At 40.0% G+C, this 15,968-nt stretch overlaps 1 protein-coding gene across 5 annotated transcripts in view; it reads left to right on the plus strand.

The window, feature by feature from the left end:
* The window catches only part of unc5cb (unc-5 netrin receptor Cb), a 112,203-nt gene that overhangs the window by 58,178 nt on the left and 38,057 nt on the right, over positions 1 to 15,968 (plus strand). For all 5 annotated transcript variants that reach the window (XM_044173833.1, XM_044173834.1, XM_044173837.1 and 2 more), the window contains exons 2-3: positions 4,477 to 4,707; positions 12,773 to 12,916. In XM_044173833.1, coding sequence (XP_044029768.1) covers positions 4,477 to 4,707; positions 12,773 to 12,916 — 375 coding nt within the window. The remainder of the gene's footprint in view (positions 1 to 4,476; positions 4,708 to 12,772; positions 12,917 to 15,968) is intronic.

A 15,968-nucleotide genomic window follows, 5' to 3' on the forward strand; every position in this document is an offset into this window, starting at 1 on the left:
ATATTGTGCCACAATAGACAACCAGGTCCTGTTTTCAGTTGTATCGTCAGGCAACTGCTTGTGCTGAACTTCTGTCTGTTTAATGACAAATGCTTGTCAAATCAGCAAAGTGTTGATAGATTCATTGTATTTTGTTATGAAAGATTTTCATGTATAATATGTAAAGTTTTCTCATTGTGCATTTATTGTAAAATTATATACTACTAATTTGCAACAGCAAATACATTTTGAGATAGACACAATGCTACCAAAATTCCATTTTTATCACCTTCGAATTTTCTGACATGTGAAAAGTTGCAGAAATAGCTTCATAAGCAAGATGTAATGCTCTATATTTGGATAGATTAGAATGATTTTTCTAGTGTAACAACATAGATGGACTCACATTGTTGGTGAATCATTACATAATAATCTTGTGTGTGCTCTGCCTTGACATGCTCACTCTAGAGACATCTACAGAAATCTTTCTAGGTCTGGAGTTGGCAAATTTCCAGAGCATCTTTCATGGAAAATCGACTTTGGCTCGTGTTTACACATTACATCAACATGTAAAATTACCGCAGCATTTATGGTCTGAAGTGCATTTGTGAAAAGGCGATAGAGGAGCAGGACGAAGTCATCGCAGTCTGTACACTGACTTAATGTTTAATGTATTGTGGATACCCTGTCATCAGTTTTCACTGTTCTCAGCACAATAGACCTCATTAATGTGACTAAGGTATTGATGGCCTAGTAATAATGGTGAGGAGTAATAATGCTTCAGGAGGTATTACTGTGGCTCATTTTAAGGTATACTTGAACTGCATTTGCTGGATGATTCTTTATATAGCCAATGTTCATTTCTAATGGAAACTATTGATGTAAGCTAGTCATTATGCCACTGTTGTGTCTACGATTCAGTGAGATTATGGTCATCCAGACGTTAAAGGAAAATAATGTCAATACAAACTTGTAGAAGAAATTAGGAGCATAGGAAACTTGGACTTTGGCTAATTGGACAGGTCATTTGAGTCTTGGCGAGCTGTTTACCACATACTGAATAAATCAAACTGCTACAGGGTGCACATTCTAACCCCATACAGTTGATGAATTTCTGTTTGTTGTATCGGGTGTGGGTGTTGCGCACTTCTCTATGTAACAGTTTATGTATTTATGTACAGATACTTTTTTTTTAGCTCAAGATGTGCCCATTTCTTTTAGAACTTGGTTTATGTCTTATCTCTGAGGCTGTGCTTTAATATGTAGCTGTGCCAGTGCTATGGTTGACTTTGATTTGCTCATGTCCAAAATGTAATCATCTCTTAATATTGCTCCACTCCCACAGCTATTGGAGTCAACTCAAGCCAGAGAGGGGCTGACTGCCAAGACCCTCTTATACCTCTCTTCACTCCTACTTGCTAAGCTTGGATTCATTTGAGTAATTTATCTTTCTTTAAATTGTTTTTTTTCCCCCAGACCGTTTTGCCCTCTACCTGATGAATTCATTGACAATGCAAGAAGGCAAATTTAATTCATTCATTAACTTTATTTTGAGGGCAATATGCAGCTCATTTATCTTCAAAACTTTTTGTAGGGTTGTGGAAGTGATATAAAATTCAACTAATATTCAATTTGAGTCTTAAAATATTCACTAATAAGACTTACAATATGAATTAGGAAAACTCACCCAATTACAGAGCAAAATACAATTTGAATAAAAGTGCTGCGAGGACATATTTCATTAAAATTTAAACACTCAATATGGAGGCAATTTAGAAATTTTCTGATTAAAATCAAGCCACGGCATTACAAATGCTTGGAAAAATCCATATTGCATATCAAACAGTGGAGGCATGCCATATTAATGTTCCTCTTAAAGGGATATGATGCTAAAAAAGACAGGGGAAAGTATTTCATAATGCATATTTGATCTGTAGAAGTATGGTAATATGTTCTGCACTTGTTGAGTATTAGGTTTATGATTATGCACACCGTAGCTGTGTGTATTCACAAAGATTGCATCATCTTGAACATGGCAATGCAGAAACCTCTAAACTATTTTATCATGAACTGTCTTCTCATTGCATATGAATGGAGGCAGTAGGAGGGGGAGCCAGAAAAAGTAATGATTTTCTTTGAGCTTCTTGTTGCTCAGTATTCTGTTCACCAGGGAGGGAGGAGGGAGGTGCTGGGATGCTGTGTGTTGGGGGAGAGCAGCATGATTGGTAAGAGTCAGGGTCTTTCATTTTGTCATATGGTGTCTCTTTTTTTTCATTTCTGGGCTGATTTTTCACTGGAGGGCTAGTTCCATTCACTTGAATTTATTATTTCTCGCACTGAGGAAGTTGATGAATTCGAATATCTGTGAGCGAGGTTGAGTGTGCCTCTGTGCGCATTAATTCTTGAGCGGGTGTATGCGTGTGAGCACATGAGCGAGCGTCTCTCTGTGTGTAAGGGAGCGACACTTTCATGGCTGTTTTAGATCTCTCTACCTCACAGTTCGAGAGCGAGGGAGCCAGGAGGGAGAGAGAGAGAGAGATGGAGAGATAATGGGAATGGAGGGTGAAAGAAGGCTAACACAATCTTTAATGAGTTTCCTTGGCTTTCTTTGCCTGTTTCTGGGTCAGGGTCCCCTGGCTGAGGAAGTGGGTGGACTGAGGACTATGGAGCAGAAAAGAACAGACTAAGCCATGGTCTGCTGAAATAGACTTCTACATTAAAGAGTCATCACCTACATAAAGACATAAAGGAGCTCGACCATGTTTCAAAGTTTCGTCTTGTTTGGACACCAAAAGATGAAAGTTGATCAAAACAGCTAATGATCTTGTTCCAGCTCTTCAGTGCACCCAAACAAACACAAACCGTGTAAGGAGGCAGTTACTCTTAAATGTCAGAGGTCACTTGAGGCTTTATTGCCTCTACTCAATTAGCAGCAGATTAGGAGCCAAGGAAAGTGTGAAGCAAGCTGGAACTTTTTTTCTGATGAAAAACAGTCACACACTCACAAACATACAAACTAAAAGAGCATTACCCAGCATCATACACACACATACAAACACTTTCATAACAGTACACAGGCAAACCCCTCCTCCCCCCCAGTGAGGATGGCTTTGGTCATTTTCTGATTGGCTCCCCCTGCCCTTTCATTTCCTAGCAATCAACTTCAATCTGTGGAAGGTATGGAGGGAGAGATAACATTAGAGAGACATCGTGGGGAGATATCTGCTCATCCGAGACATTATTTAGTGCTCCCGAAGCATCCAGTAGGCAACCTCTGTCAGACAACAAGGCTCCAGCGTGTCCACACAGGACATGGAGGCGGGTAGATAGAAGGACATGGAAGAATTACTGATGGGCTGATAAACTCTTTTGTTATCTGAACAGTCTGCCTTCCTGTTTCTGTTTTCCTGTGCTATGTTTCTGTCTGTCTGCCCAACTCCATTTCAATGTCTCAATCTATGTCTGTCTGGCTGAGTTACTTTTACCGTCTCTCTCTGTTCCCCCCCCCCCCTCACCTTCTGTTTCCCACTGTATCTCTGTCTCTATTACTCTGCCTTCTTTCTTTCACACTTGTGAATAATTGATGTCTACCGGTTCGATGGTAAGAATAGAACAGTTCTGGAGGTGACAAATGGGGTGGCGAATAGGCTTCATCCTCCTCTCTTCAAAGAGTTAGAAAGTTAGCCGTGCTCGCTCGTGGGTGTGTATGCCCATATATTTGTGTGCTTGCGATGGTTTGTGGCACTGTGAGAATTTGTTCATGTTTGTGTGTGAGCATACACATGCAGTTGTGTGTATGTGATTTAAGACAGGGAGATGAAAGGGAGTTGTAATTACAGGGAAGCGTATCTGTCTACTGCAGAAGTATCCGAGGAATGGCACAAACTGGGCCAAAAGCCTGAGGTCATTAGATCTGCTGCATGTGTGCATGTGTCTGTAAGCTTGTGTGTGTGTGTGTGTGTGTGTGTGTGTGTGTGTGTGTGTGAGAGAGAGAGACAAAAGCAAAGAGAGAGACAGAGAGAGAGAGCAATAGAGAAAATGGGAGACAGAGAGAGATCAGCTTATAACTTCAGTTCCTCAGAGTCAACCTCTGAACTCGGCTTCTCATTATTGGCTCGTTTCTCAGCAGTAGCTGGTTGTGGTTAGACCAAGCAAGGCCCTGTTTCTGTAAATCCATGCAGCCTTATTGCCTGAGAGGAATCCCAGAATTTCCTGCGCTCTAAAATACACTTGTGTAAACATTCCAAAATATCAAATGATAGGGATTTCACTGTGTGCTGTGCGAATGGATAATCCCATGCAAAGACTGTGGTTATAATACACTGTCCCACTGTCTCTTGTCTGCTTTCCTTTCTCTCCCAACCCATCCTTTCTCTCTCTTTTTCTGTCTTTCTGGGGCTTGCTGCCTCTGTTCTCAACTTCTCCCTCTCTTCATTCCTTTCATCTCTTCCTCTGTCCCTCTCTCCATCTATCTCGTTGCTATTTCTCTCTTCACAGTGGAGGATGACTTCATTGGTCTCGGTGATCTGCCGGAAACCTTCCCTTCAGACCCCCCCGAGCCGCTGCCTGTGTTTTTGATGGAACCAGAGGAGGCCTACATAGTCAAGAACAAGCCGGTCAACCTGTACTGCAAGGCCACTCCGGCCACCCAGATCTACTTCAAGTGCAACAGCGAGTGGGTTCACCAGAAGGAGCACACTGTGGAGGAGCGGGTTGACGAGAACTCTGGTCAGTAAACAGATCAGCTACATACACATTCAAGTGTGCATCTAAATCAACCCTGTCTCCTAAAATTTAGATTCATATATAACAAATTTGCATTTTCAAATTTGTTTTAGAGGACATTATGCGACACAGATTTTTCTAAAATTTAGATTCATATACAACAAATTTGCATTTTCAAATTTGTTTTAGAAGACATTATGCGGCACAGATATATATTTTTTTTTATCAATATAACAAGGAAACCTGAACAAACCTGGAAACTGCATTGCCACAGCACAATATTTATACTTTGTGTATTTTGTCTTCCCTACAAAATGGTTCCCCGGCAACTAAAACATAATTCATGTTTTATGGTTATGATTCAGAAACTCAAAGCAGTAAGTCAAGGATTAGTGAAAGATCATTGTACTGGTTAAATATTGAAAAAGTCAACATTAACTTGAAGCACGACACAAGATGCATTAACTTTTTTATATTTAACCAAAGCCAAGACAATTCCCTAGCCAAGTGCTTGAGTAGCCTAAACCCAACAACACGTTGGATGGATGCCCAAAGTTTCACCCCGACTTCGACACTATGCCAGAAATCATCAGGTAGCAAATTAGTAGCATAATCATATTTTGTAGAAGGAAGGGTTGATCAAAAGATACAGACCACATATGCTCACAAAATGTGTGTACAAACATACACACAATGTTTGTCTGCTTATCAATCTTACAGGCCAGTTTATTTGATCAACTAGTGGTATCACCTTATCTGCAGAAAAAGCTTGACTTAGTGTGTCTCAGTGAAGACATCTTTCCTTTCTTTTGGCATACTAGCACCACCACTTGTGTGTGTGTGTGTGTGTGGCTTTGGGTGTGTAAGTGTGTATTTATGTACATGTTTGTAAGCATCTAGAGGAAGTAAGGGTAGTGAAGCTCCAGCAGGGTTGTTTTTGACAGAATTCATCCCCCAAAGGCACCAGAGCTATTACACACAATAGCCCAGCCCAGCACTGATTGGCTGCATTCAGCTGCTGTATTGGAAATTGAGTTCTTTCTATTGCCCACAGGTACCAATCACATCGCATTTACCCTTTTCATCCCACTGTTTTGCCACACACATGTCTGCATGGTCACACACAGACACACTGACAGCTGCGCCTTCACTTAAATGTGAATGTTTAGGCGCGGAAGCACACACTTACATACACTTCAAGGACCTGCAAGCATTCTCATGCATTTTGTGTTTGAGGTATTTAATATAAGTGCCTTTCAAGGAAAAACACAGCATTGTTGAAGCACAGGTACAAGATACAAAAGCAGATACACAGATACAAAAAGAGTGTTGCAGCCAGCACAAATATAAAAGGAATAATGAAAAAAACAATCCGAATCCCAACCATATATCTTTTCATTTTGACCTAGTGTACTTCAGGAGGAATACACAGATCTGAGGATGTGTTTCATGGTTATGATTATGACAAAGAAGATGTTGAAGGAAGCAGTGGCTCTTGGCCTTTGTGTCAGAAGGTTTTGTGCTAAAAGCATCAACATGGAAAACAACCCACACATCATACATGCATCCACTCCACACAGCCATATCCACAGGCTATTTACTGAACAAATATTCATTCATTTATGCTCTTGCACCCCCCTCCACACACACATAACACCACTAGAGCCCAGTGAATGTGTGTAGCCTCTCTCAACTCACTCCATTGCTCTCTGATTTCCCCAGATTGACAGAAAAGGAGCACAGATAGAAACTGGCCAGCCTGGTCAATACCACTGATAGTGTAGCCTGAAGAAATTGGATCTTTCCCTCTCTACCCTCCTCTCTCCCTACCCCTGTGTTTCTCGTTTTTTCTAGTCCTGTCTCTGTGTCTCACTGTCTTTTATGTTGGCGAGAACTTATGATCTTATGAAAATAAGACAAAATGAGAGGTAATGAGATTAAGAGAGTACCAGAGACTGAGAGAGAATGAGGTCAAAAATGGCAAACGTTGGTGTTCAGTTAGGCTACAGACTGCATCCATTGCATCTTTAGCCAGGTGTTTGAAACGCTTGTATGACAACTAAGGTGCTGTCCACTTCATATACATACACAGGAACAACACTGTAGCCGATTGTTTGTGCGTATTACTTGTGTTTGGCCCTTGAAATAGAGTAGTGGTCTTAAAGGCTTGACAACAGTAGGGCTGGGCGATTGATTTCTTAAATAAATAGTTTCATAAAGTGCCTCATTAAGGGAGAAATACAGTGCCAATAAAAAGTATTCACCCCCCTTGGAAGTTATCATGTTGTATTGTCTTTAAGACAATAGATTTACTGTGGCTTTAATGACTGAAACCCTTTAATGTCAAAGTGAAAACAGATCTCCATAAAGTGATACACTTGTATCTGGAAGTTACAACTTTTAGTGAGTCACTATTGTGGCAAACCTAAACCATTAAGATAAAGGAACACTCCAAACAGTTCTTGCTGTGTCCACTGCATACGGCATCTACTAAATACTGACTTGAAGGGGATGAATAAAATAACAAGTATGTTATTTTGTATATTTTGTATTTTATATTTGTAATTAATTTAGGTCACTCTTTAGAGGTCTGTTTTCACTTTGACATGAAAGGGTCTTTTTCTGTTGATCAGTATCAGAAAAGCTACACTGAATTTACTTCAATGTTGTAACACAATAAAACATGGACACTTTCAAAGGGGTTGAACATTTTTTTATAGGCACTGCATGATGCAAATAACAATCATCTTTAAAATGTTTGCGTCATAAAAACAGCTAAAAGCACAATTTATGTGTCATCAGAATTTGCCATGTAATCAGCGATATGGGGCTTGATATATTGGTGGCCTTTCCCTGCACAATGTTCTTCACAGCATGAAATAACTCACCTGCAGCTCTTCACTGTGGCTTTTCAAGAGACCTCACACAAGTATAGGTTCTGTCCAAAGGCTTTTTAATCTACTGGATGTGACAGGCAGTGGGCCACGTGGAGCACATGTAGCACACAAAAAACCACAAAAGTACAAACAGCACATAATTGATTACCATCTCAAGTGGTTTAATTGGACATTATTGTTTTCTAAGGAGCAGGTAGAAAATAATAGACCATTTGATTGCATGTAATTATCCTAAAAGCAGCAGCCAGTTAACACAATAAAACAGCAGAGAAAATATTGTGCTTGTTGTCCAAAAAGAAACTACAAAAAAGAAAGAAAATAGTTCTATTTACACAGTTGGCAGAATGGATTGTCGTTGCACCTGTGTAAAAGAGTCGTTGTTTTGTTGTTAAAGTTCAGCTGTGGAGCAGTAGGGCGAGTTTTATTCTTGTGAACATGTGACCATAAACCACTCTGATGTGAACTCAAACCAGTTTTGTGTGAAATAATGGGGACACACATGAAAAGAAGCCATAGATTCAGTTCACATGTACAAAATGTTATTTAGCAGGAGGCAAGAATGAAAAAGTGGTGTGAAGGAACAAAGTGTGAGGGCAATTTTCACAAATGGCCTATTCCACAGTGATGATTTAGCTTTAGATACTCATCCTGCTGTCACCCAAACACCTTTAGCATTTACCTCCCAGTGTTGAGGGCAGGATATAGTCTGCTGTGCGCAAAAGAAATATTGATCTGAGCAAATGAGCAGCAACTTAATTATAAGTAGACACATCTAGTGTAATATACACTAGAGACAGCTTGTCACTCTCTCTGAGATATGAGTAAGAAGATCAAACAGGAGTGCTCTTCATCTGGCCAGATAATCAGAGTACTTTCCCCCTCCCTCTTCCTTCAGTTCTCCTTCAATGACTAGTGCCTCCTCTTCTGCCTGACTGGTTTGATCAATAATGTTAGCCAGTGCTAATACTAAGGAGCTAGGCTAGCTCACTTTAATGACCACATTAATAATGAATCATCGCCAATGAGGCACCCTACTTCAGGCAGCTATTAATGGGACCTATTGTAGAATCATTTTTAACGCTAATGGCCACATTGACGGGTGTGAAGTAACCAGCTAATCGCTGGTCCTGACATTGGCCACACTAGCTTTGCCCCTCTTGATTGCAAATTAAGTGGAGGTCTGTATCTGTTTTGTTGTTATCATTGTAATGTTATACAGTGTACTAAGAGCTGCTAGCTGAGCAAACACATGAAGTCACTGGATGAGGTCAGCAGGCTCAGTTCAGAGCCCTGCTCTTCTGCTAGAGTGATCCTTCTGATGTGTTTCAAGTGCAACACGTCGCGAAGAGTTTAATCCTACTTTAGTAAAAGCTATGAAGTCATGAATGACTCTTACAGTAGACTTAGCTAGTCGTCATCATCACTTTAAGGTATCTTTCGGTGCTGAGGGCTTATAAGTATTTTAACAACATCAGACAGGCAATTCACTACAATAGAACCATATCCAGAAACAGTCTGAAGTGCAGATAGAAAAAATTAACTGATTCTGGCGCGTGTTTTACACCCTCAGAGAATTCATATCTACTTATTGTTTTCACTATTGATTTTCCCTCTGCTACTCTCTGTGATGTTCTCACATCCATCACATCCATCCTTGACATTCTCAAACTAACACTACACATCCTCTCAGACAAACACATTGGCATACAGTACAGACAACCAGAGACACACACCGTTGGACTCACACATGCATGTGGACACAGACATACACGCAGAAGCACATGCGCACACAACAGACATGGCTGTTTGTCTGCCTGTCGGGCGGCTGACTGTGTAAATTTTACATGAGATCTAAGCTGGTGTGTGGGATGCCACTGTGCTTGGTGTGTGTGCCAGAACAAGGAGGCTGTGTGTGAATGCACTGAACCTGAAGTAAAATGGCATGTTCATATTTTAACCATCCAGTCTCTTTGCATTTTTCATTCAACCAGAAATTCAGACACCTACTGTATAAACCTACAGTACTCAAACTGCAGAATAGATCCTGAACCTTTGTACAAATTGTGGTCATCTGAAAGATTCTCTTCAATTGGCGCAATATCTATAACAGCAGTTATAATCATTTGTATGCTTTGCGATATGGGCTCTTCCCTGTCACAATGTCTTTGTCACAATAATATACATGACAGAGAAGACTGGATGCATGTAAACTAAACTGTTTGGGAAATGAAAGGAACATAGCAATGATCATTTGGTCCTTTCCTAACAGGGTAAAAGGTATTCAAAATTGCCCAACATATTATAGCCAGAATTTTATTAATAAATTGATTACAGTATGAGTGAGCTTACACAATTTAAACTACACTGATTATTATTATTATTATTATTATTATTATTATTATTGATTTTTTAAATTTCGATTACTGGCAGAGGTTCACAGTATGTCTCAAACTGGTCCATTTTATCTCCAGTTCAGTAGGTAGTGAATCACTATGTAATTAATTAGACTTCAGGCAAAGCTTAAGTTACTAAATGAATGAACATCGGGGCACCGATTAGTCAATAATCTGTGACACAATTTCAAGGCAGTGCATGAGAATGATGTCACATCAGCAACACAAGGTATCTCTTGGGTAAGCTCACTTAAAAAGAAAAAAAATAACACAAAGGGTAACTTGTTAGATATACAGTATGTAGCTATAACAATAGTTTAATTTGCTTGCCAAGGGGCCTTTTTTACAGAGGCATAGTTATATAGTCAGCATAAAAAAACACAGTGGCAGCTAAGGACTATAATGAGGAAGTTTGATTAAGGTAAGTTTAACTCTAACAATAGTTAGTATTACTGTAGCTGTGTTGCCCCTACTATGACATGGTAAAAACATGCTCTAGCTCTTGTCTAGTGCAACTTTTAGTAATCTAGTGTAGTACATCTGACAGACTCCAAAGATCACATCCACTGAAGAGAAAGAAAATTATGTCTCCCATTATTAGCTGCTGAAAGTTTCTGGTGTTGTGAGTAATGTTAAAAATATTTCACCATTCCATCCTTTGACAACACTTTTGGTAACTAGTGATTAGCCCTAACACAAGAAGCTTTAGGATCTTTGCTCGTTGTTGTTTTTGTGGTATCAGCAGTTGTCTAAAGCTTCTTTCCTCTCCCAATTGTTTTCCAATATCAAAAACTGGAGGAAGGACATGCCATGCTTAAAAAAGGCAAGTTGAATAGTTGGCTGTCTAACTAAAACATTACACCTACCTTTGGACAAGCTCCAGTTTTCTACTATAGTAGTACTTAGTACTTTTGGCCTTTTGACAACATGACCACATCATTAATTCCTCAACTGTCCCCTGTTTGAATTGGCATGCACTCTATGCAGCCTTTTAATTTGTGTTTCGTCAAGAGACACCGGCAATGATGTGCACTAAGCAAAAGAGTGTTGGGGATGTTGGAGAAAACTATATATAAAAACATTTTTATAAACCTTTAGCCATTAGAATGTGCAAAACCATATCATATCTGTAACAGTAAGAAGATATACACATCCCTGTTCATGTAAACAGATTGTTCATACTAGTGAGTCACAGGACAATGACTCAAAGCTTTTTGACACATCCAGACAGCAGCAGTCTTATGAGAAGAAATGTAAAAAATTGCATATTATAAGCAGGCTATGCACATAACCACTCAGTTTAAGAATCGCAGTACAAGAACGGGACAGGACTGCCAGGCCTGTCAAATAGTGGTTTGTAATACTGATGACAAAATCTGAATTGGGCAGACAAACAACATAAATCTGTGGATGCATCCTTCCTGGTGGTAATGGTACAGGCTGGTGATGGAGGTGTAATGGCATAGAGAATGTTTCCTAGCCACACAAAAGGCTCTTTAGTAGCAAGTAGCAACTGGGCATAACTTGAATGTTACAGTCCACTTTCACATTATTGCTGACCAGGTACATGAGCATGACAGTTCCTGGAAAATGGCATCAACTTAACTTTTTTTCCAGTGGGCTGCACAACCCCTATATTTAAACCTAATAGAGTAGAAATTTAGGAATGAGGTGGCATGGTATATTCACAGCATGGATGTTCTTATGAAAAATCTGTAGAACTGTTGCAGCACTATTGAGTCAATGTGTCCTGTAAAGTATTTACAACATGAATCCATGCATATTGAAATTCAGTTTGTTCTAGAGGCCAGCAGTGTCCAACTGGAACTATAGAGACTGTCTTAATACATATAGAATCATTTTCTTCTTTGAGTATCAACCCTGCTTACGTTGGATTCAGATACTTAAGTGTTAGTTTCTCATAATGTCTGAAATATGCAATCGGTTTTACTGTAGTAAATTTCAAATTTTTACAAGGACTTCATGATACCACAAATGTCCTCACAAATATCCCATTCAATCAAAAAAGGATGATGGGTTGAGCTGGAGTAAGGCATGATATTGAATGGCAAGCATCTGTAGCTTCAATGAATGCCCTTGCACAACATAATCCATACATATATGCATGCACTCAATTCGGATGCTCGCACATATACACATATACAGATGTACACACACTGTAGGAGCAGCGTAATCTCCTCTAGAGGGGCAGCTGTGGGTAGAGCCATTTGTTTTGGGGATGATTTGTTTGTTTGGATCCTGGCACCCAGAAGAGCAGTAATCAGAGGAGTTAGCAAACAGGATTGTGTTAGCCGTGACACTGAGAATCCTCCCCCACAGGGCCCAGGCCCAAACAGCTCAACGCTTTGGCTCTAAAAGCAGTGCCAGACTGACACACACATATACAATCACATATACCCATTGTCAAAGCATGTGATGTGACTGATGTTAATTGTACTGATTTGTTTGTTGGGATCTAGTACTGACTTTAGCATCGATCCCTTCCAGGTGAGAGAATACCACATTTCAATGTGTGTATTGTATGAAGGTAGTGTATGTGATATCAACTGATTAATTTTGGTCTATTTTGGTCCATGTTCTCTGTTGATATGTACTAATACTTTCTGTCATTCTCCTTTACTTTCTCCCCTTCCCACATTTCCTTTCCCTCATTTTTTCCTCTTTTCCATATCTCTTATTCGTATTCTTGTCCTCTCTACTTCCATGATTTCTCTAAATGTCTCCCTCCCTTTCAATCCTTTCTGTCTTTCCTCACAGGCCTGGTAGTGAGAGAGGCAAGCATAGAGATCACTCGGCAGCAGGTGGAGGAGCTGTTTGGGCCGGAGGACTTCTGGTGTCAGTGTGTGGCCTGGAGCTCCGCAGGGACCACCAAGAGCCGCAAAGCCCATGTCCGCATCGCCTGTGAGTATTCTCATCCCACTCCTCATCCCATTACTCAGTCTTTATCTTCTCTCTCATCTTTGTATTCCTCTCCAAACAAGATCTCTCGGCTGCCAAGAAAATGCGTCTCGCAGACCAACTTGTGTATCATGACAGATTTATAGATTCTGGAGATAGAAGCAGTGAAAAAAAGGTTTTACTAACATGGGACTCAAGTGTCCCTTTGAACTTGAGTTGGTAAAAAGCCTTCAGAATCTGTTTCCTTGTGTACAGTATAAACCTGGAGAAAGAGTGCAGAAGAGAAGGAGAGCTGCAGCAGTTTATACACAGTAGAGCGGCTACGGCACATGTTTATGCCAGTATTCCCTCTTTTTCCTGTAGGTGGTCCTCATTTTTTCTCTGCCTGTGTGTTTGTCCTCCTTCTGAAAAGCACAACACAATTGTTTCCAAGTAATGAGAAACATTCTGTTGCTTCTAAAGTTTGGGCTCATTTTTAACTGTTCACCAAAGGATCTGCCAATCAAAATCTGAAAAGTAATGAAACCCCAGAGGACTCGGCGAGGAAAGCAGAGTTGTAAGAGTATAGTTGTGACATCAGGGCAATGCTTCTACAACTCAATGCATATTACATAACCCAACCCGCACTTTCAACTCCTGTTAAAGTCATTTCAAGGTATTGTGACTGACATGTCCCTCCCAGCTTTGCTGTTTCTGTTTTGACTTGTGGTAAACAGACAAAAAATGCAACACCCACTTGCAGTGTGTTGTACTCTCATCAAATATATTGTTATCACTGCTGGATAGGGCTGGATAGCGATATCACTTGAGCTTAATGTTTGGCTGGCAACTCAGTGCTACTGTCAGAATGATTTCATCTTCACTATACAGTACAGCAGAGTAGCGCAGTACAGAGTCAGTGTCCATGGTTTTCACCTGATCTAGTCCATTTAGAGGCACTTAGCAATCATATACCTGTCCCTCTCAATTTTTATCTCACCTAATTCTCATTTTCTTTCTCTGCATCTTTATGTCGCTGTCTCTCTAACTGTTTCCGCCTGTTTTCTGTACAGTTTCTCCTTAAATTCAGTATATTCCCTCTTTTTCAAACAGCAGTAGCTCTTCTCATTACTGCTTCTGTTATGCTAGCCTGGTGAATCAGAATCATGCCTCTCAGTCTCCCACTGAGCCCACTCCCGCTGCTCCACCTCCTATAATCACCCATGATGAGCAGCCTTCCAGCACTAACCTATCCCTCAAATCACAATGGACCCCTCTTCGCCTCCCATTAGCTTCTGCTGAATGGATTAGCTCCTCTACTGGGCTCTCTCTCCAGGCAGGCTTCTTGTCAGAGCCAGACTCTATCCCGTTAGGCTAATGGAAACTGGGCTTGTTTTCCTCTCCTCTCCCATCATCTAAACATATACAGTTTAATCAGACGGTGAGTCAGAGCCAGTGCTGGCAAGTTAAGAGGTTGTTGTGTTGAAGAACTGGCTTTCAGACTTGCAAAAAGGCTGGTCTGGCTAAAAGTATTGTCAGCGTTTCTGTGTGCTCGTTGGAAGAAGAGAGAATGTGTAAATTCCCTGTTATTGTCTTTTCTTCATGTGACCTCAACAAAACCGTTTTGATTGGCTTTCATATCTGGGAAGCAGTGATGGCTTGCCAAAGAGAGGCAATAAAAGTTTGTGCACAGAAGCAAATTAAATGAATGAATCAAATCAAAACATTGTCGGAGGGTAGTGTTTGCCGAGAAAGCTGGAAATTGATTTTCTTGTTTGTTTGTGGCCTTGTAATTTTACGAGTACAACATAATCAGTAAAAAACCTCAACTTTATTACTAGTGACTTTACTAATGATTAAAACTCTTGGTAAGTCATTCTTAATCTAGATTTGCACCAGTACGCAATGATTTACTAAGCGAGGAAGAAACTGTTTCTGAAGCATAAGGCTGGTGTAATTTAGCATTAAGTAGCCAAACATATCCACTTAAGGTAATGGTTGTCATATGTGTATCCTTCTGAGGGCGAGCGAGGCTGGAAGTGTTTCTCTGCTGAGGAGGGACTGATGTGACTCCCACAGGAATGTCGACTCAACTGGTCCCACCCTTCAGTGTCCCACAGTACCGTTCACGGTTAAGAGAGGACAGGAGAGACTCCAGAGGGGAAGCATAATTTAAACACACATCCAATAAAATATATAGTGCAAAATAATCACTTGCATGCTACTTACTGTGTTTCATCTAGAGTAATGCCAGAGGTTTGCAAACCATGATGGGGGAAAAAAACAATACAAGCACTGGGTGTTTAATTTTAGTTTAACAAGCTGTAGTTGATCTGCTACAAGAAGTATGAGTAGTAAAAGCATGAATATTTCACATGAACTCACAAACACTGGAGTATGCCATAAATATAGTGTAATTCAGGCTATTCAGTGATTTTTATGTTCAATAATGCATCCACTTGGTGGTAGTTGTGGCAGTAACAGGTTCTGGTTTTACACTGAAATAATTGGGGGAAAAAAGACAGTGTGGATTTTCTGGCAACAAAAACAGAAATGTAACGATCTACACAAATATATTAATTAGCATTTTGTGACCCTCTACATGTATGTAAACATTGTGTTCCCATTGACTTTAAGGAAGTTATGTGGCTCTAAAGTCAGAGTTTTTACTTCTCATGATAAACACACTATATTACACTACACACACTACACTATTGTAAAACATGTTTGGGCCAAACCAGAAACTGCTATGGACCTTACCATGGACACTACCACCAGTAAGTGGCTGCTAGGCATTATGGTCATCATAACACCTGAATGTATAGTGTAAAATGTAAAAAGTCAATGAAATCTGACTACTGCTATGACTCATAAAGGAAAAAAAGTGAGTAACTGTTTTTGTAAATCTTATGTGAAATGTATTGACTTTACCTTTTTAAAAACAGAACCACCAAATCGAATGCTGAAATACTGCACACTGAGCAGCCAGGCCAGTACCCAGTGAAGACATGCATACTTTCCAGTTTCCATTTATTGAATTTGACTCTAGTGCATATATAGTACTGTATATCAAAAA

This window comes from Siniperca chuatsi, linkage group LG18 (genome assembly GCF_020085105.1).
Source record: "Siniperca chuatsi isolate FFG_IHB_CAS linkage group LG18, ASM2008510v1, whole genome shotgun sequence".
In the NCBI taxonomy this organism is placed as follows: domain Eukaryota; kingdom Metazoa; phylum Chordata; class Actinopteri; order Centrarchiformes; family Sinipercidae; genus Siniperca; species Siniperca chuatsi.